The 21,820-nt window shown below is 34.7% G+C and overlaps 2 protein-coding genes and 2 pseudogenes across 3 annotated transcripts in view; 1 reads left to right on the plus strand and 3 right to left on the minus strand.

Moving 5' to 3' along the window:
• The window catches only part of LOC130496815 (transcription termination factor MTERF2, chloroplastic-like), a 38,754-nt gene extending 36,146 nt beyond the window's left edge, over positions 1-2,608 (minus strand). Inside the window, exons 1-2 of one of the 2 annotated variants that reach the window (XM_056989305.1) lie at positions 1,094-2,608; positions 454-471 (exon numbers count right to left, since the gene is read on the minus strand). In XM_056989305.1, the coding sequence (XP_056845285.1) occupies positions 1,109-2,389 (1,281 nt within the window). In that variant the 5' untranslated portion in view covers positions 2,390-2,608 and the 3' untranslated portion in view covers positions 454-471; positions 1,094-1,108. Of the gene's footprint in view, positions 1-453; positions 472-1,093 lie in introns of those variants that run through there. The other variant, XM_056989304.1, reaches the window with a different exon arrangement.
• A 1,065-nt stretch (positions 2,609-3,673) lies between these two features.
• On the minus strand, positions 3,674-5,297 carry LOC108806813 (transcription termination factor MTERF4, chloroplastic-like). The gene has a single exon (XM_018579008.2). The coding sequence runs from the start codon at positions 5,053-5,055 to the stop codon at positions 3,817-3,819; it is 1,239 nt and encodes a 412-aa protein (XP_018434510.1). The 5' UTR covers positions 5,056-5,297; the 3' UTR covers positions 3,674-3,816.
• A 731-nt stretch (positions 5,298-6,028) lies between these two features.
• On the minus strand, positions 6,029-6,788 carry LOC130495499 (uncharacterized; annotated as a pseudogene).
• Positions 6,789-12,486: 5,698 nt separating this feature from the next.
• LOC108807196 (uncharacterized GPI-anchored protein At1g61900-like) lies at positions 12,487-15,276 on the plus strand (annotated as a pseudogene).
• The last annotated feature ends 6,544 nt before the right edge of the window (positions 15,277-21,820 follow it).

Raw genomic sequence — 21,820 nt, forward strand, 5'->3', positions numbered from 1 at the left:
AGCTCCATTGCTAAACACTCAAGTCATATTTTGATTAACTTAACGAACTGTGAACCTATATATGTGGCTGCTATGTATAAATAGATCTCTTCAATGCTTCTGATCCAACCTCTCTCGCTGTATACTTGAAGGAGATGCATGAGTAAAGCTCAGTCGGATTGCACATTAAAAGGAAACGGTTTGGGATCAAGCAGTTATAGATTAAAGTTCTTCTTCAACGGCAAAAGATTCAGCAACAAATATAAAATCAACATAAACAAAGAAAGGTCCTTACCACGCCTTTGATCTATGAAGCAAACAGTGGAGATATTCATCAGCAGCTCAGTCATCAAGCTCCTCGTCATCATGCTTCTTGACATACTTTTTAAGAGCATCTCATCAGTATTCAACAAAACAGACCGTATTGGTGGTAATTCATCTTCTTCAGCAATGGTGAATCACCATAAACTCAATCTTCTTCTTCCACCGACTCTGCAAAATGTTTAAGACACTGAGGATGGCGGCACTTGATCAACATCACAAACTCATCCCTGCTGAATCCTAGGCCTAGAAATGTGTCAATGAAGTCATCTATCTTCGACTCTGAAACTCCCTATACATTGTAGAAACTTCTTGAACGTTGAGCTGACCTCGTCCTCAAGTAGGCCACACTTCTTCAGGGTTTCAAACCACTGAGTAATCTTATTCTCAGATTATGTCAGAGAGTACTGTGGACACTTCTTAAACATTTCCCATTCATCTCCCGCAGCCAAACGTAACTTTTTATAGGCCTTGTCTTTCTCTGCTATTGTTTTGTCGCCGGTTCTGTAAACAACCTGCAGAGCTTGGACAAACTTTAACGTTGCCGGATCAAAACTTTACAAGAAAACACCAACGTGACCCATTCTACTTTTTAATCAATTTTTTGTTAGTATAATATTTACCATTAACTTAATAGAATTTGTAAAATGTAGTCTTCATCTGACTGACATCTTTGGCATTGAAGAAAAGTGCAATAGTACATATACTAAAATCGTCTAAAAAGATATGAGGATCATCACAGACAGAGCAAACGAAACTTCTCTGAAAGGAACATACAATAGTCTTGGCGTACCATTGTCATCAATATCTATGAACCAGAATCTGCATTGAAGATAGCCATCAGCTCAGCCACAAGCTCCTCGTCATCTACCTTGAGCACATACCTGTTCAAAAACGCCTGCTCTGTACACGCGAAAACCGACGGCAGCGGAGGGGGTTGTTCACTTACTCCATCTCTGAGCAACCCTCTGGACATTAGAGCTCCGATCACGTTACTCCTCGGCACAATCATTTTCTCCATGCTGTAGTTATACACCTGAGGCCGCGAAACAAGAGCCTTAAGCGGCCAATTCATCTTCTCCACCAGAAACTCAGTCTTCCTCCTCAACGCCTCCGCGGAAAACCCAATGCACTGAGGACTGCTCATGATCATCCCCGCGAACTCCTCTCTAGTCACTCCTAACCCTAGAAACGTCTCAAACGTCCTCGTTATCTTCTTCTCAGAGTAAGCCAGAGAGAACGGATACTTCTTGAACATCTCCCATACGTCTCCGACAGCAAACCCCAACGTTTTATAGAGATTAACTTTCTCTTCGACCGTCTTGTCGCTCATCTGGTAAAGCATACGCAGAGCTGTGACGAACTTCGAGGTCGTCGGATCGAAACCCATGTCAATGACCTTCTTGAGAGACACTTCGAATCTTTCTTTCCCGCAGATGGGTTCGGCGAGGGTGATAAGCAAGGGCAAGAAGAGCTTCTGAGGCATGCCTAAATCTCTCAAAACCAAAACGTTTCTCATTTTGTTCCCCCGCCTACTACTACTACTACATGACTCTTTGGGAATCTTATCCGCTTCAACAATAATCTCTTTGACGACGTCGTAGTAGAGGTTAATGGATCTGCCTTCTCTCTTGTCCAAGATTCTCGGAACTTTCGAAACGATCTCAGTGAGCTCATCAGCTCCTCTTCCTCGAGACTGCAGGGAGTTAAGCTTCGGAGCGAGTGATTTCTCAGCGTCTAGTAAAAGCAACCGCGGGTTGTCGGTAATGATGGTGGAGATCTGGGAATCTGTGAACCCGTGGCTCCTGAAAAGACTGAGAACGGAATCGGGATTGGTCTTGTCATCGAAGCTGACTCTTCTCGAGATCGACTCGGCGAGTTTTGTGGATAAACCCAGTGAACCAACGAGGTAAGATACAGTGAAGTTCTTCTTACCTTTTCGGCTATCTCTAGGGCTCACGTCAGCGACGGAACTTGAGGAGGTGGAGAAGGGAGTGGATGCGTTTTGGAAAAGGGTGACTGGAACACTGAAGCTACGCCGTTTCGGAAATTGGATCAAGCTTCTTCCATGGAGTATCAGAGAATACATTTGATGACAAGGCAATGCAATTACTGAAAACAGAACCACTGGAGTTTGAAACGATTCCGGCGATCTGACTGATCGAATCCGAGAAAATGATGGAAAATTTATTCGCTCTTACTAAATGTCTGGTGAAGAAGATCGATGAATGTTTTAAGGATCTGAGGGAGAGAAAAAAAAAACAAAATCAATAGAAATTAGGGTTTATGACCAGATGAAAAGCCCTTCATCGTTTGCTTCGTTGATCATTAATAACTAGTCATACCTTGCGTGCCGTTTTGGTGTTTTTGAAAACTGCACACATGTTAAAACGAACTTTGATTTATTTATGTAAAAACCTTGGGCATATTGGAGTTGATTGGGTTGCTTTAGAAAGTAAAAGTGGCTCGTGGCTCGTGGCTCGTGGCTCATGGCTCGTGGCTCGTGACAAGAGGTTAAAAAGGTAAAATGGACTTAGTGAGTTCATGATACTGAAGAATATTTTCATAAGGTAGGGTGGTTCAGTTTACTTTTTATTGGAGCCAGCCTATGAGAAAAAGATCTAAATCACTCTGTTCCTTTCTTGGAATGACATTAGTTAAAGGACTTGGTCCTCAAGCTACATGGCGAAACACTCAAAGCGACGTCATTCCTCCTCCTCATCGTCCTTGTATCTCCATCAACAGTGTTTGTATTATAAAGCTCAGATGGAAAAGAAAAATACATTAGTGGTAATGAGTTTTGGACTTGACTTCAGAGGAGTTCTCTTCTCTTCGATCAATTTACCCTTTGACAGGCATCTCTCGCCCACATCTCATTAACTACGGAGGGGAATAGCAGTTTTTGAATACTCCCATTCGCTTCTTGCCACCAATGGTACAGTGTAGACCTCTGGATAGTGGACGATGCCAAGAAAAATATCTGGTCAAACAAGAACTCTTTTGTTTTGCCTGTTTCCCAAATGAATTTTGTCAGTTGTTCTCACTTGTTGATGCAAGGCACGAGTGGTGGCGGTAAGGTTTGGTTGGGAATAAAAAAATCCTGATAGGGCTAAATGAATCCACTGCGTAACAGGACTGGAGAAGCCAATCCCTTGCATATGTATATATTTTTTTGGGATGACATGGAGAGCATTATGTATTTAGAAACCTAAAGATAGATTACTATGTATTTAGTTTGTGGGATGGTGAAGCAATGTCATCAATGCATTTTAGTTTCATATATTACGAATGACATTTGGCAACACACAAGCATGATATAAAGTGAGTTAGTGATGTGAGAAAACAAGAGGTACTCAAGTAAGATATCAGAAAAGAGAGAACAAAATTAAAATTTTAAGGATGTAGAGAGAAGGGGTACAGATCAAATCGAGATTACACAAGTCCAATGTTGAGTGTGTTTTTTTCCAATCGTAAACGGAAGCAAAATCCTAGACAGGCTTTATGATCTATGCGGTACTACTCTCCGGTGAAGATAGCCATCAATTCAGCTACAAGCTCCTTGTCCTCGTGCTTCCTCACATACCTGTTTAAGAAAACTTCGTCTGTACAAACCAAAACATACCCAACTGAAGGGATACCACTTCCTTTCAACATGAGAGCTTTGATCACATTAGCCCTTGGGACAATCCTCTTCTCCAAACTGTATCCAAACGCCGCAGGGTTTGCAACCACATCCTCTCTTGTCCATATCATGTTGTTCACCAGAAACTCGGTCTTCTTCTTCACCAACTCCGAAGACAACCCAAGAGTCTGAGGACAGTGCTTGACCATCCTCACAAACTCATCTCTGGTGAACGCTAGCCGCATAAACGTCTCAAACGATTTAAAAATATTCTTCTCAGAGATCGCCAGCAGAAACGGATACTTCTTGAACATCTCCCACACGTCTTCCATAGCAAAACCCAACCTTTCGTAGAGATTAACCTTGTCTTCTATCGTCTTGTCGCTAATCTGGTAAACAATGCGTAGAGCTTCCACAAACCTCGAGGTCCTCGGATCGAAACCCATCTCAACAACCTTCTTGAGCGATTCTTCGAATCTCTCTTTCCCACTAACAATATGGGAACACGAGACGAGCAAGGAGAAGAGCAGCTTCTGAGGTACCCCCAGTCGTCTCAGAACCAACACGTTCCTGATGATATTATCCTGCCTAGAACCCTCCGGCAGCGGAGAAAGACACGACATTTTGTAGTTGGAACTCTTGTCGGCTTCGATGATGTCTTTGACGAAATCGTAGTATCTCCCGACTGCTTTGTCCCCTTTCATCCCCAAGATTTTAGGGACTTTCGAGAGGATCTCAGTGATCTCGGAGGTCGGAGCTCCTCTGGAGTGGAGAAAGCTGAGATTTGGAGAAAGTGATTTCTCAGCGTCTAGTACGAGGAGTCGTGGGTAGTTTGTGATGATGGTTGAGATGTGAGAGTCTCTGAAGCCGTGGCTCTTGAGAAGATTGAGAACGGAGTCTGGGTCTCCCTTGTTGGCCTCTGAGGTGACTTTCTTCCAGATTGATTCAGCGAGTTTGGTGGTGAAACCTAAAGAATCTACGAGGTAAGCGACGGTAAAGGTGTTACCTTTTTGATCATCAGAAGCGGGAGAAGCGGAGGAGAAGGTGTTGGAAAGACTAGACAATACATTTGGCCAAGGATGCCATTTCTGAAACTCAATCAACCTTCTTCCATGGAGAATCAACGAATACATGATGACGAAGCTGCAGTTACCTTCGAAGAAGAAACAGATCTTATCTGATTTAAAATCGAGGAAATGAAATCATCCAAGGTTCAATAAGATGATAGAGGCAATGCAAGCAAATGACTTGTTCGATTCTTCGAGAAGATGAGCCGGCTGCCGCTCAGTAATCGAGTATTTGCTCTGAATCATGGAGTCGTTACTCTCCTCGCGAAACAGTTACTCAGACCCCACCGATAAACCCTAATGAATTTCAATTTGGGAATCGATCCCTCGTTTTATTAATTTCTTTCGGTAATTTAAAAAAAAAAAAGAAAATACTAAAAAAATGGCGTGGATGCTGGTATTCGAACCTTGGTCTCATTGCTACGGCAACACTTTTAAAGGTTGAACGTCAGCATCTCATCTTCTTAGCTAAAAGCAAAAGCAAGAGAACAGGGAATATATTCGTTAATTATCATACAACTGTAAGATACGATCATATGGTTTAACATCATCTCCAACCTTGAATCACAATCATGGTTCGTTGAACAATATACTGTATGTTATGAGATTAACACAGCAGCATATATCTCCAGGCCACTAACGTTAAAGATTACAATTTTTTTCATATAAAATTGGGTGAGGTCCACATCAAACTAAGATTACAAAAGACTAAATAGATTTCAACAAATATAACACAAGTTTGCAGTAAATCAGTGAAATGCAACAAAACGAGTTGTATATGTCATGAATACGATCATGGAAAACCCAAGTTAAGTATTCATCTAGACACGTCCCTACCCTTGAACATAATTTGAACCTGAAAATTCCACCTTCTGTATCGATTAAGATTCAAACAGGAAAGAAACACACTTAAGAACCATGTAAGAGCACACACACTACTTGTTCTTAGTTGCAATTATCTACGCAAATTAGACTTATGCAGCATCATATAAAGCCTATTGGAGCTGAGCTTCCGGATCCTGAATGCAGCAACAAGGTTTCACCACAATATTTCTAAAAACATCTCATTGGTACATACCAAAACAAACCCAACTGAAGGGAGTTCACTTCCAAGCAGTCCTTCGGACATGAGAGCTTTGATTACTTTACACCTCGGAATAGTCCTCTTCTCCAAACTGTAATCAAGCACCGAAGGGTTCGAGACTACAGCCTTTACTGTCCAATCATCTCCTTCACCAGAAACTCAGTCTTCTTCTTCACCATCTCCGCAGAGTAATTAAAACACTGGGGATGGCACTTGACCAGCGTCGCAAGCTCATCCCTGCTGAACCCTACGCCTAGAAATGCTTCAGTAGAGTTCAGTACATTCTTCTCCGAGAGTACCAGAAAGCTTGGATTCTTCTTGAACATTGCCCATACTTCACACACAGCAAAGCCTAAACCCTTATAGAAACTGAGCTTTTCTTGTATTTGTTTATCACTCATCTCGTAAATCATGCAGAGGGCTCGGACAAACTTTGAGGTGGTGGGATCGAAACCCATCTCAAGGACCTTCTTGAGGGATTCTTCAAACTTGTCTTTTCCACAACAGACATGGTGACTGGAGATGAGGAGTGACAGTAACGATTGCTCTTGTCCACTCTCCTAGAGATGGATTCAGCGAGCTTTATAGTTAAACCCAGAGATTCAACGAGGTAAGACACCGTAAAGTTATTACCTTTGCGAGGGCTCACATTAGCAGCAGCAGCACTTGCAGAGGAAAAAGCAAATGCATTTTGAAAAGGGCTTACTGAAACCATAAAGTTACGCCATTTCTGCAACTCCACAGACTTTCTTCCATGGAGTATCAAAGAGAACATGAAGAGGTGAATAAAACTTCGGCCAGCTTTCCAGGTTCAAGCTCACAACTACTCCAACTTCACTCACCACATAAATCAAATGCAACAAAATCGCCAAAAACAAGTGTAAACCTTAAAAGTGTATTTTGTAACTTATACGGGTCTTATATGGGCTTGATTTGATTAAGGATCCTTTGGAGAAGGTGAGATAATAAGAGCATCAGCATTGATCATGCCTCGTTAGAAAATAATATTTTAAAAAAATTTAAAGTAAGAAAGAGAGTAAAAAAAACGCTAGAACATGATCTTTCGCGAGAATACACTAGGTCTACACATTCGGATATCTTATGGCGTTCGGATCAAGTTTTAAGATTTCAGTTCTATTTTATAATAGTTTTAGGTCCTATTTTAGTAAGTTTTCAAGTACAGATCGAATTCGGATATAGCGCATCAGTTTCAGATCAGTTGTATATCACATTCTAGAACCCACAAAATAATTATATATTATTTGGATTCACGTTATATCAGATGAGTAATAATATTTAAAATTTTAATTTTATATTCTATTTAATCTCATAAATGATAAATTACTTATAAGATCATTGAAAATATAAACTATATCGTAAAAGTAAAAATTGAATATTTACGCTAAATCTTTTTATATATTTTTAATATAACTAACTAGATTCATAACTAATATAAATTAATTTGCATTTATACATGATGATCTGTAAAATTGTAAACATTATCACAATAATGTACTGATAACCAAAATAATAAATCAATACTATTAAAACAAGAACACAATCTATTGATAACACAATCACAACCACGTGTCAGTGGTCAAGTGGTATGTGCTCCCTCCTGTTGTCCGCAAGGTTGAGGGTTCGAGGCTACCTCTTGCAGATTTGTGGTGATTATCTTGAGAGACCTTTGGACCCAATGATGTTAGGAGTTTTGAGGCTCCTAAGTCAAATGATAGAATAGTGGAAGTAAGTTATCGAACCAGTTCTGAGGGATTCAAATGCAGAGAGAATGCAAGTATTTGCCTAATCTAAGTGCAATCAGTGAATTTGATGGTTTTTAAACTAAAACTAAAATGCAAGTAACAGAAATGATACTTTTAAGCTATTGGAAAGGATAACTCATGGGTATAGGGATTTAGACCTTGGGTGATCAGGTTTCGAACTAAGGAATGTAAATGATAAATCAAACTATCAACCTTAAGCCTAGACACAATTCTAAGCAAGCTCTATGTCTAGATGAATGCTCATTTGCTAACATGTCTCAAACATCAAATGTCTTTGGTTGAATAACATGCAAGCAATCATTACTAACAAGTCTATTAGCTATCTTAGCATCTTTAACAACAAATCTCTTTGGCAAAGTACACTAAAAGCCTAGGAGAGTTGACTCAGGCATTTCATCAAACACCTGTCGGGTGAGAAATGCCTAGAGATCACCCTTTGAGTGGCCTACTCAAATGATGCATTAAGATCACTCTACTATGCAAGGAACAAGTATGATCTATACCTAAAACATCCTAGAACTAGCATAATCACCCTTAATCACCCTAACCCATGAATCCAAAAGGTGATTACTCACTAATCTCCATGATTCCTCTTAAACCCATGGTGGATTTCAGATGAATCATATAGAGAACTAGAAGAGAAAATCACAAGAACATAAGAACAATCAAAACCAAAAGAGAACTTTTCTTGAGAGAGTTTTGTGTATTTCAATGTCAAAAGATGATCTGCCAATGGTGGCTACAAAGAATACTTAAACATTAGGTTTTTCAGTGCAAAAACGTGCACAATAAATTGCAAAAAGGTCCTTGAAAATAATAAAAATCGTGCACTGATAACGCGGAGCGACCTCGGCCAGTCGCTCCGAAAGGTCGCTTTGGGCTTCGGGAGCGACCTCGGGTGGTCGCTGCGAGGGGTCGCTCATTTTCTTCGTCTTCGAGCCGTGTAAAGTCGAGCGACTTGGAGTGGTCGCTCCAGCTTTGGTCGTCAAGGTCGCTCCGGCTGGAGCGAGGTCTCACAGCGACCTCTGCAGGTCGCTCCAGGCTCCTCTCGTCCAATCATCCTCCTTTTCACATCTTTTGAGCTCCAAGTGCATCCAAATGTCTCCAATAACCTCACTTGGCACTCCAGTACCTAATATATAGAGACTTATGCATGCAAAATGCAACCTAAACATGTCTAAATCCTATTCTATATGATGAAAATGCTTATGAATGAATGGTTAAAACAATGCAAATATGCAAGACATCACCCAATACGGAGAAGCCCAGATCTGCTGCGCGTGGCCACTGGTGGCTTAACATGGGGTGATCACCAGCCCTCCTGGATGCCTTCGGCGGACTCTCTGGCGGGCAATGCCCAGATTTCCGAGACGGTCATTAGGCGCTAGTCGGATTCCTCTCGAGGCATTCGGATACCAGAGTCATCAAAAAAAAACACAAACACAATCTATTGATATATGTGTGGTCCAACTATTTTAATATAATTACTAAAGCTTCTTATTAATCATTTAAAAATATATACAAATAAAAACACAAATATAATTAGAAACATAAATATAAAAATTAAATTTGTTTAAAAATGTAAAACAAAATAAAATATCCGTCTTTTTAAGGCGGATCAGAATCTAGTAACCTATTAAAGACAAATGAAACTTATTAAAAAATATTAAAAATACAAGGAAACATTCAAACTATGATAAATATATTAAATAACATAAAACTAAATCAACAAAAAGTACAAATATAATCTAAGGGAATGCAGGGGTAATGTTTTACATTTTTTCTCAGAGTTTATAAGATTTAAACAGATGATAATATATGATGTTTATTTTGGTCATTGTTATTTCTATGATGATTTATGAGCCGTGGCTGTTTCTAATGCTTTCAATAATGTTTAGATTATTTTCAATCCACAACTACCATAAATGTTTGATTTCAACTTCAAGTTTTCTAATGATAATTTAGTTAAATGTTTGAATAATTTTTAAAATTATACTATTTTATTATCAAATTGAATTAAAATAAAATCATATTAAATCATTATTTGTTGATTATCTATTTATTTATCTGCACATGGTGCAAGTATCATCTAGTATAGTATATACTTGAAATAAAAGCCATCAAGATACATATATCCCCAATACATTATTAACTAAGAGGGTGTTAGTGGGACTAAAATTTATATAGAGTTTATTGATTTAAAAATGTGATTTGTTAGATTTGGAAAGAGTTGCAGATGATTTTGTATATTATGATTTTGTATATTATGAAAATCTATGTAAATAAAGTAATGTAATGATTATAAGAATCCAAAGAAAACATGTAATATTTTCAAAATCTTGTTTTATGTGTTATTATTATTTTTTTTTGTCATTAAACATACAGATTATGTACACCAAACTGGTAGCTCGGCATCCATGTGGATGACAAAATACGATTGTTGTCTGGCACTGCGTGCTAAACGATCCGCCCTTAAATTTGCCGTCCTTGGTACATGAATGAGCTGTGAGCTATGGAAACTACTTTATAAGCTCCTGATATCCTCCAGATAACTTGCGAATGCTGGCCACTCTTCTATGTGTGTTAAAATGTTAAGAATACAATTTTCAATAAAGGTACTTTAATAAATTTGTAGAATCATTAATCTAATTTTTTGAATAATAAATAATTTTGTCATAGAATTATAGAATCATCAAACCAATAAAATTATATTTTAATAAGAACTAGATCTTGACCCGCCCAACCGGGCGGGTATTTATTTTATTTTTTTAGTTTTTTATTTATAAATGATATATTTGTAATATTTAAACATAAATTTAGATTGAAAATTAACATTTGTAGTTATAATAAAAATTAAAAGTTTTAAAAAATATTTTTATATAAATTTTAAATTCCTAATTAAAATAATATAGAGATGAGTCATAATTTTTCCCAATTACAAAATCTTAGCATTATTAATAAAAAATAAAATATATAAACATATTTGAAGTTAAAATAATTTTGTTAAAAAAAAATCTTACGCCATTGTTGTTTATTTTTATAGTTTGACCCGTGACCGTATATATATATATGTGTGTGTGTGTGTGTAAATTAATATGTATTACATAATTGTTAGTATAAAATTTTAAAACAAAAATTTTATTTATTACTTTTAATAATTATATTATGTGATTTTAATCGTCTATTATATCACAGAGTATCATATAAAAATCTAATATTTATAGCTAACTGGACTTATATTATAAAAGTGTTATACGAACAATTTATAAATAATATATTTTATATTTTATTTATATGATATATAAATTGATTTTGATGTGTGATTTTTATTTTATTATTTTTATTAATAAATATTGAAATATATTTAATGTTAACAAAAAATCTATAAAGAAATTTATTTTGGTTAAGATTCATTATATTAAAGAAATCTATTATTTAAATTAGGAAAATACATTAAATAATTAAATCTATCATTTAAATAAGGAAAAGACAAAATTCTCTACTATCTCTGTTACCAAACAAAATCTAATTTTTTTAAAGACTTTATCTCTATTACCAAACAAAAACTTAAAGTACTTCTACTTTAATAAGATAGATGTTAAAATCTATAAACCAATAACACTAGATTTCAAAATTCTAATAATCATTATAAATTCAATTCCTACTGACACCCCCTATATGTCATTACTACAATCACTCTAGCAAAAAAAAATGATGACTTAACTTACTTAAATGATGACATAAATTCTACCTAATTATGACATAGCTTAACACTTTTAGTACAAATTTTTTATCAAATAAATTCAAATATAAAATATTACGTATATAATTATTACCATAATTAAGAGATTAAGTATATAATTATTATCATAATTAAAACATATAAATAAAATAGTATAAATTAGAGATGGAATTTATACTAAACTTACACGATGTAAAAGTTAATAGAAAATCAACTAAATTTATTATTATTTTTAGTATTCTATATATTTTAATATTTATAATGAAAATTTATCGAAATATGGTAAATTATAAGAAATTATTTCATTCTTAAATTTATATCTCATAATGAAATTGTTCTATATACTGTAAATAAAACAAGTGCTCTATATTTTAGCATTTATAATGTTTTGAATTTTACAAATAATATTTTCTGCAAAATTATATGTGATTTACATTTCCAAAAGTTAATATATTTTGGCATAAATATATTTCATAGAATATATTACTCTTTAAAAGGTTCATCACCATATTCTATACAAAAAAATATTGCAATTTAAAACTATTATATGATATTAAGATTATAGTAACATGGATAATTCATTTTAGATATTTTAACAAGTTTAAAAAGTATTTTAATAATCTAAACTCACTATATTAAAAATAAACATTGTATAAACATTATATTTATTTTATTTTATTTTATTTGTGAATGTTTTTTGACAGAAAAAAAAAGAATGCTTTAATCCGGTTAATCAGTGGTTATCAAACCAATTTTCCATTCAACAGTTATAATTCCGGTATAGTTTTAATTCTGGTTATCCAAATCCAATCAACAGTTATAATTGCGGAAATGTGGGAGAGAGATAAAGGTGAGAATTTAATGGAGAGAGAGAGAAGAGTATTTAATAAATGCTCTGAAGCGCTCCCTTTCTCTTCTTCCACAACAGACTGTGTTCATTGCTTGTGGGGTCCCTCTCTCCTCTCTCTCTGTGAAAACGAAGACAGCTGTTTCTGAGGTTTTACATTTCTTTGTTTGTTTGTGTCTCTATTTTCTCTGCCAAGATTTTGTCGAAATCGCAGAAACGACTTCTCATTCTTCTTTTTTTTATAGTCCAAGATTGGGAAACAGACAGAGAATCTATTGTAAAAAGTCCCCAGTTGTCCAAATTCCAAAGCTTTGAGAGAGACACTATGAACAGTCCATAATCTCTCTCTCTCTCTCTCTCTCTCTCTCTCTCTCTCTGTCTTTTATCAGTTCAAACTTAAGCTTCTTTGGGGGCTCGAGGAAGGTAGAAAATGACGCAAAAGGCGCTCGGTTTCGTCTTTGTGGTTCTTCAATTCATGTTTCTGCTATCTCTATGTGAGTTTTTATTCTCTTCTTTAATTTATGTATGTAGAAGCCGAAAGGGCTATTATCTCGTCTTGAATTCATTTCTTCATATAAAGTTGGCATTCTTTTTTTATTTATTGCTGATAAATTAAGCTGATTCGAATCAGATTCCACTTGTTTATTGTGATGACGGGTCATCGTAAATTTACTCTTTTTCTGTAGAGGTCATTCTAATGTATTAACTTCATCGTGATAATTTAATTATTTTTGTTTGTTTGTTTAAAAGGTTCATCTGAGGAGTTGTTACCAGAGATATCACCAAATACTTCTCCTCAACCATTTCTTCCCTTCATTGCACCTTCTCCTATGGTTCCATTCATCAACACCACCACCATTCCCAAACTATCCGGTTTGTTCTTCTTTGCTCACCATTTCTCTCTATATTGTAATTGCCTTTATGGTATCTATGTATGTGTAAGTGGTTGATTCTGTTTCCAGGGCTTTGCTCGCTTAATTTCACTGCTTCCAAGGGTTTGATTCAGACAACTTCACACAACTGTTGGACCGTCTTTGCTCCACTGTTAGCCAACGTCATGTGTTGTCCTCAGCTAGATGCTACTCTCACCATAATCCTCGCCAAAGCCAGCAAAGAAACTAGTCTGCTTGCCTTAAACAGAACCCAGTCTAAACACTGTCTCTTGGATTTAGAGAAAATCTTGCTAGGCAAAGGCGCTTCTAGTCAGCTCAGGAGTATATGTTCGCTTTACTCCTCGAACCTCACTGCTTCTTCCTGCCCTGTGATCGACGTAAAAGAGTTTGAAAGCGCGGTGGATACATCAAAGCTTCTTTTGGCTTGTGATAAAGTTGATCCTGTGAAGGAGTGTTGCGAACAGGCTTGCCAAAACGCGATTCTCGACGCAGCTACTAATATAACTCTGAAAGCATCTGAGCCTTTGACCGATAACTCGGTTAGGATCAACGACTGCAAGAACATAGTGCATCGCTGGTTAGCTACTAAGCTTGAACCTTCTCAAGCTAAGCAAACTCTCAGAGGATTAGCAAACTGCAAAATCAATAGAGGTTAAAAAAAAGAAGCAAATTTTAACTTTTGAGTTTTTGGTGGGGGACATGTCACATTTTGTTGTGTGTTTTAATGTTTACAGTGTGTCCTCTTGTCTTTCCGGACATGAGAGACATCAGTGGTAACTGCAGCAACGAACTGAGTATCCACCAAACGGGTTGTTGCGTTGCAATGGAGAGTTACGTGTCTCATCTGCAAAAGCAAGCGCTTGTAACTAATTTGCAAGCTATGGATTGCGCGGCCTCACTGGGGACAAAGCTACAGAAGCTAAACATCACTAAGAATGTCTTCAGCGTTTGTCAAATAAGTCTCAAAGACTTCTCTCTTCAAGGTTCCTCTACTTTATTATACTCTCAACTTGTATTTTTCTCTTTCAATATAAATCTTTATTTAAAACCTGGTTGCTGTGTTTATTTTTATGTGCTTTGATGCCTGCATTGTGGTTGGATACAAACAGTTGGAAGCCAAGGTGTGAATTTAATTTCCTTAATTTTCATCTATTTTTTTATTAAAGTTAAGACTTTGTTTCTTATTTTTTTATTTGGTTTATAAAGAATCAGGTTGTCTATTACCAAGCTTACCATCAGATGCAATATCGATCAAGACTCGGGGGGAATAAGCTTCACTTGTGATCTCAATGACAACATTCCTGCCCCATGGCCTTCTTCTTCTTCCTCTCTATCATCAGCCTCTACCTGTAAAAAACGTGCGTGGTTATTATTGTATTTAGGTTCCACAATTTTTATATATTTTGTGGTTTAACTTTTAGTCTTTTTTTTCTTGCAGCTGTTAGAATGCCTGCTCTTCCTGCTGCGGCCTCCTCGCAACCTGGTAAGTTAATATCCTCTCTCATATTACGTTAAAGGAAAACTGTTAAGTATATGAGTGACAAGTCTGAAATGTGTATTCTCGTTTTGATCATCTCAGGCCTCTACAATGAAGGAGTAACACGTTTTGTGATCTTTGTACTTTCTGTGGTTCTTGTGATACTACTGTCATGACACCAGAACTAAGCCGGGTCCACTCTCAAACTCACACGGGTTTATTAGTCAAATGAAATAGCTGTTTGTTTGTATATCAAACCTGTTGAGTTAGCGGCGGAAGTCGTTTGATGACATGACCGGTTCAAGGCTCGATTTGTTGAGGTTATTAAGTTTCGGAAAGTCTTTTTTTTTTTTTTATCTTTTATTGATTCATGATTCTTGGAAACCTTTCTGATGTAAAGAAAATGGTCTTGTAGGGGTTCTATATAGTGTAAGCTTATAGTATGTTTGTTTTCTATCGATTCTATTTTTTTTTCTAGACTTTCATAACTAAAAAAATGCTACTTGAATAAATCGGTTAGAAATACTCTAAGATAAACCTAAAACAGTTTTTCTAAAAAATTTATCAGATGAAAAACAAATATTGAAAATTGAAAATAATTTCAAAAAGCATTTTCGAATTTTCAAAACAAAATTTGAAAATAAAACAAAAAGAATTTCGAAAATTTAGTTTATAAAAAATGAATTTAAAACACACATAATTCGAAACTTATTTTTTGTTTCTTTTATATTTTTATATTTATTTGTATTTTAGAATATAATAATTTTTTAACTATTAAATAAAATATTTTGGTCATTTTCTTCAAAAAAAAATTATGACAAAATGGTTTATTTAGAAGAATTGTCCTAATTTGTAGGCAAAAAAATCTTTCTTATTAAATCTTGGAGCTGTTTAAATGTTCAGTGCTGAAGTTGAAAGAAAAAATCGTACTGTCATATGAAGAACTCAAGCTATATGAGTTTGCACTGACTTGCACATGACAATAAAGGTTAAATTTTTTCTTTGAGGTGAAAGATATTTCACATCTTATGTCACTAAGTTTCAGCCTTTCATTGAAGCAGGAAGAAGGGAAGAAAATGTTCACATCTTCTTTTTCTTCTTATCTCTCTATTATCTCTCAATAAATCTAATTTATTTTATTTTATTTATTTGACAAATAAACTTTATCTTTAAATTTATATATATAAACTGCCATCAATTTCCTGCATTAAATCAAGCTTTTCTAACAAAGAGAAGATCTGATCATCCTCCCGTTTTGATCAAGCTTTTGTCTTCTGAAGATTCATATAGATTTTTTTAAAGATTGATAAGGGAATGCTCCACAAACCGATGGCCAAAGAAGCTATTCATCACGCATGGAGTTTCACTGATTCTTCTCAATAGATTTCAATGTCTTTTCGACTCAGGTTCCGTAGAAAAGCTCTTAGCCGACATATTTAATAATGTTAATGTCACTATTTAATCCATAAACTCAAACTCTATACCCTAAATCCAAAATTTAAATCCTAAATTTTAACTTATAAACCCAAATTCTATACCTTAAACTCAAATCTTAAACCTTAAACCCAAACCATAAATCATAAACCAAAAAATCTAAACTCTAAATCCAAAAATATAGCCTAAACTCAAACCCTAGACCCTAAACCCAAATCTTAGACTCTAAACCCAAACCATAAACCCTAGATCCGAACCGTAGACCGTAAACCCAAACCATAAACTCTAAATCCAAACTTTAATTTTTAATCTTAAATTTCAAAAGAACAACATCAATATTAATCTAAATATTTAGGGTATAGAGTTTGGGTTTTGTATTTACGTTTTGGGTTTAGAGTTTAGGATTTGAGTTTAGGATATAAGTTTGGGTTTAGAGTTCAGATTTTTGGGTTTATGATTTATGGTTTGGGTTTAGGGTTTAAGATTTGGGTTTAGGTTATAGAGTTTGGTTTATAATTTAGAATTTAGTGTTTAGAATTTGGATTTAGGATATAGAGTTTGAGTTTATGGATTAGATAATGACATTAACATTATTAAAATTGACACTATTTATTTTTTAATTATTTTGGCTTTTGAAAAATTTATTTAATATTTTTTAATCATTAATCTAATCGGCACTTTGGTTATTAGTAAAATGGTGAATTTAAAGATTCACCATAGGGGTGAACCCAATCTTGTCCCATGAAAAAAAACAAAATAAAGCAGACTCTTAGGAAAGGATAATCAAACTTCAAGAGGAATTGGAGTAAGAACGATCGTCAATGGATCCTTCTTTTCTCAGGATTGATAACCTTAAGAGATCTCTATTGATGGCTTTATAGAGATGAGAAAAACTTTTGAAAGCAAAAAAGTAAAGATGATTATTGGATCCTTTATGATGATAGAAATACTAAGGTGTTTCATGCTTCTGTCAAAATATCGAGAGCAAGGAATGAGATTGTCAATTTATTGATAAGAATGGTAAAGATCAGATGCATCTAAAAAGGTCAAGTAGCAACTCCGTATTTTCAAGGATCTTTTCAAATCCTCACTCTAAATATTACTGTTACTTAGAGATCTTCCTCCTAGAATCACAAACAAAATGAATCATCAACTTACTAGAAAGGTTACTCCTGAGGAGATTAAAGAAGCAGTTTTCTCTATAAAATCGGATAGTGCACCAGGTTCTGATGGGATGGCTGGTTTTTTCTTTTAGTCTTATTGCAATCTGTTGGTGATCAACTTACAAAAGAAGTTCTTGATTTCCTTGACTCTGGTATCATGCCATCCGAATGGAACTATACTCATATTTGTCTCATCCCCATGAAGACAAATATGCTACCTTGATGTCTGATCTTCAGCCCATAAGACTTTGTTCCGTGATGTACAAGACAATCTCGAAGATTCTTGCTTCAAGACTCAAAAGATTTCTTTCCTGATATTGTCTCTCCAGTCACAATCAGCATTTGTCTCTAATATCAGTCAACATAACCTTAGCACACGAAGCGATTCACAGTCTCCGAACTCATGATTTTGTTACAAAGAACTTCATGGCAGCTAAGATAGATATATCTAAATATTTTGACAAAGTGGAGTGAAATTATTTGAAAGCTCTTCTATTATCTCTTGGATTTCATTTTACCTGGGTACCCTGGATCATGGCATGTGTTTCTACGATGAAGTATTCAGTTCTTATAAATGGTGAGTCTCATGGTTTCATTTCTCCAGAGCGTGGTCTAAGACAGTGTAATCCTATATCTCTGTTACTATTTGTTTTTTTTGTGCTGAAGGTCTTTCTCATATAGTCAATCAAGCTTCAGACAATGGATTGTTTAATGGTTTTCAATTTTTCAATGAAGGTCCATCTATTCACCACTTATTTTTTGTAGGCGATAGTCTGTTTTTCTGTAAAACTGACCTTTCTCAGTGTCATATCTTTCAAGAGATCTTTAACAAGTATGAAGAAGCTACATGGCAAATTATTAATCTTGCTAAGTAGTCTCTTACGTTTGGAAAAAATATTGATATGGCTTTGAAAGAGCATATTCAGTCTAAGCTTGGGATCTTTGCAGAAGGAGGAGCTGAGACTTATTTAGATCTCTCTGAGTGTTTTAGTGGCTCTAACGTATAACTACTAAGTTATATTCAGGACAAGATGAATGGTAGGATGTCTGGTTGGTACACTAAATTTCTTTCTCAAGCTGGGAAGGGGATAATCTTGAAGTTTTTGCTTTAGCGATGCCAATTCATGCTATGAGTTGTTTCAGGTTACCTAAAATGACTTGCAAGAACCTCACCTTAGCTATGGCTAATTTCTGGTGGAGATCAACAAAAGATAAAAGAAAAATTCATAGGCTTAGTTGAGATGAACCTTGTGTTCCAAAATAAATTGGTGGAATGGGTTTAAGGACACTGAAACTTTTAATCAAGTTCTTCTGGCTAAACAAATGGGAGAATTCTTTCATCTCCATCTCCCCTCCTTAGGAGGTTCCTGAAAAGTAGATACTTATCTGCAAATTCTTTTCTATCAGCATCTTTAAACTCTCGTCCTTTGTTTGCATGGAGAAGTATTTTATATGGCAGAGAACTGTTAGCAAAACGTTTCAGACACATTGTTGGAGATGGTATGTCACTCTATGTTTGGTCAACCCTTGGATAGTTGATGGTGAAAGGATGCGTATGCCACTCATGAAGAATATCATGGTTGATCTAAATCTCAGAGTAAACGATCTCTTGTTGGCTAATTCTCGTTTGTGGAATCAAAGAATGTTTGATGATATCTTCTACCCGTAAGACATGAAGATCATCCTCAAGATCAAATCAGATATCCTTCACCAAATTTTTACATTGGGAATCGCACTCGTTCGCGTGAGTACTTGGTAAAATCCAAATTGGTTTGGAGAAAGAGAAGCAAAGAAAGAAGCTTTTGTCATTGGAGGGATTATGCCATCTTTAAATAGAATTTAAAGATTGCATTTGGTTTCTAAAAATGGCTCCAAAAATTAAATTTTCTATGAAAAGTTATAAGTGGAGCGATGCCTATTCCTGATAACCACATTGTTAGAGGTATGAAAGTTGATGGTCATTATCAGATTTGTGGTCTGGAAGGTGAATTTTTAAATCATGTAATTTTCGAATGGGGTTTGATTTTTCCTCTGTCTATTCCAACATTTTTTTTCTGTTTTAAGGACAAGGAAAGATCATCTCATTCTTTAGAATATCATAAGAAGTGGTCTATCGATTCTATAGTCAATTTTGAAAAAATAGAAATTCCTTTTTTTTTTAAAGAAAATTTGTTCTGGATCCAACGTTCATAAGAGCAAATCTATAAGGAAGCTGGCCATTGGTTTCTAATTAAGGCACTAGAAAAGAAAGAAAAAGCAATAGACTTGGAAAGAAAAGAGATTTTTTTTTTTTTTTAAGAAAAGAGAATTATCTTGGCTAAAGTGGCGCCTCTTGTATTATCCACAACATAGATGGTAAAATATTATTGCATCGCAGAAGATCTTTCACTAGAATAAATTGCAAGCTTGATGCATCGTTTGAAAGCTGGAACGGCCATTGAAAGTATGAAAAGTCTCCATCTCAATGCTATCATTTTTGCAAGTGATGGTCATGATATGTTTGGTGCCATTTCTAAACCCCACCAATTTGGCCTTCTCTCAACTTTTATTTATCTAAATCTGTATCCATGCTGCATGATTTTTTTGATTGAAATATTCAGTTTCACTCTCATCAGAATATAAAAGGAGTTAAGATTATTGCTGAAAGCGTGATTAAAGAATATCGATTTCAATCATACATTGCAGTGAGATTTCCACCTTGACTTTGTGACCTTTTTGTTAGGTCATTGTTCATAGATCTTGTCTATTTTGTTATGATGAAGTAATAGTGTGTTTTTAAAAAAAAAAACTGCCTTGTACAAGATGCAAAGTTTCAACTTTCTACTCAAAGCTTATCCACACCGACATGATACCTAAATGAACGATGAAAAGTTCCAATTTTCCACTCGAAAACTAGCCACGTGCTTCTTAATTCAATATCAATTAGACGTGGATGCAGTCAAAATCACGAGGATCTCGAGATGTCGATCTTACACCAGTATATGTATACAGCATATTAATTCCAAGCCGACGTATGTATTGAGTTTTTATGATCTATAACAATAGCCTACTAAATATAGCAGCCTATATATATAACAACCTACATTGTTATGGCTATCTATGGAATACAAGAGAGGCATAGGATATATAACTATTAATGATACATTGTTATGGCTTTCTTTCTTTTTTTTTGAAAGTTAAAACGAAATAAGGTACTATTAATATACATTGTTATGGCTATCTATTCCAAGCCGACGTATGTATTGAGTTTGTCACGCAGTCGAAATCAAAAGATTCTGATTTAAAATTATCTGACTTGATGATAACAATAATATAAGTATATAACTATTCTTATAAGTTATGAGTTAAAAGTTATAACCACTTCCACTGTTTTAGTTGTAACCATAAGTCATTCATTAGCGGAAGAAAAAGGACAAATAAAATAATAACAAAAGTATTGCTTTGAATTAATTCTAAATTCTAATTGTTGGTTTAAAAGTGTGGTTTAAATCATCTGGGAGTATAAATGTAAATGACCCTTTAGGCATGTGAGATATTAATTCTGCATCTGGATCTTATCCATTTATGCATGTGGATGTTCAGTAGGATATTCAATACTGTTCAGTTTTCCAACTCAAGAAATGAATTTAGATGATGACTAGAGTTTGAGTTGCACAAATAATATCTAGGCTTTTAAATGCGAATGGCAGAGTTTGGATGTATCCAAATGGACGAAATACCATAGTGTATCAATTCAGAAAATTCCAAAGAAAGAAGCATGACTTTGGATGAATTGTTTATATAACCAACCGTCTACTCTATTTTCCCATTTTTGAGAAAAATAAGGTTTTTATTTTGTTTAAAATAAATGTCTACAATTGTAATGTAATTTTGTACAATAAATTTAATTTTTACCATTTTGAATAACCAACAGATTTCTATTAAAATTGTTTTTATTTAAATTGTTTTTATTTAATTAATCATACATTAAATAAAGATATATTAGTCAATTATACAAAAATTTTAATCTCTGTGAAAAGTGTCAAAATGATTTAGGAACAAAGAGATCAGTTATACAAATTTCTTAGTATTTTAAACTAAAAAAGAAACCTTGTCATCAGCTAGAATCAATTAGTTCATGTTTATAATGTACTATATATGTATATACAAACAGTGGAGCAAAAACAAATACGTATATACAAACTAATGTTTTTCAAAAAAATTTATACAGTTAAGTTACAAAAGGAAAAAAAAAATGTTATACAATCATAATAAATAAATCTCATCTTTACCGAATTCTATAATAAAAACGTACGCAGCTATTTAGTATTTACTATCTACAGTGAGTAGAATTTGATATATATTTAAAACTATTATGTATCTGAAAATATATTACATCAAGTATTTTATTATGATTTATAATATTTG

The sequence above is a fragment of the Raphanus sativus genome, chromosome 6, assembly GCF_000801105.2.
Source record: "Raphanus sativus cultivar WK10039 chromosome 6, ASM80110v3, whole genome shotgun sequence".
NCBI lineage: Eukaryota > Viridiplantae > Streptophyta > Magnoliopsida > Brassicales > Brassicaceae > Raphanus > Raphanus sativus.

What these genes read in the sequence shown, in the direction of transcription:
- LOC108806813 (XM_018579008.2), bottom strand. Translation starts at nt 5,055, where the DNA reads ATGTATTCGTTGATTCTCCATGGAAGAAGGTTGATTGAGTTTCAGAAA.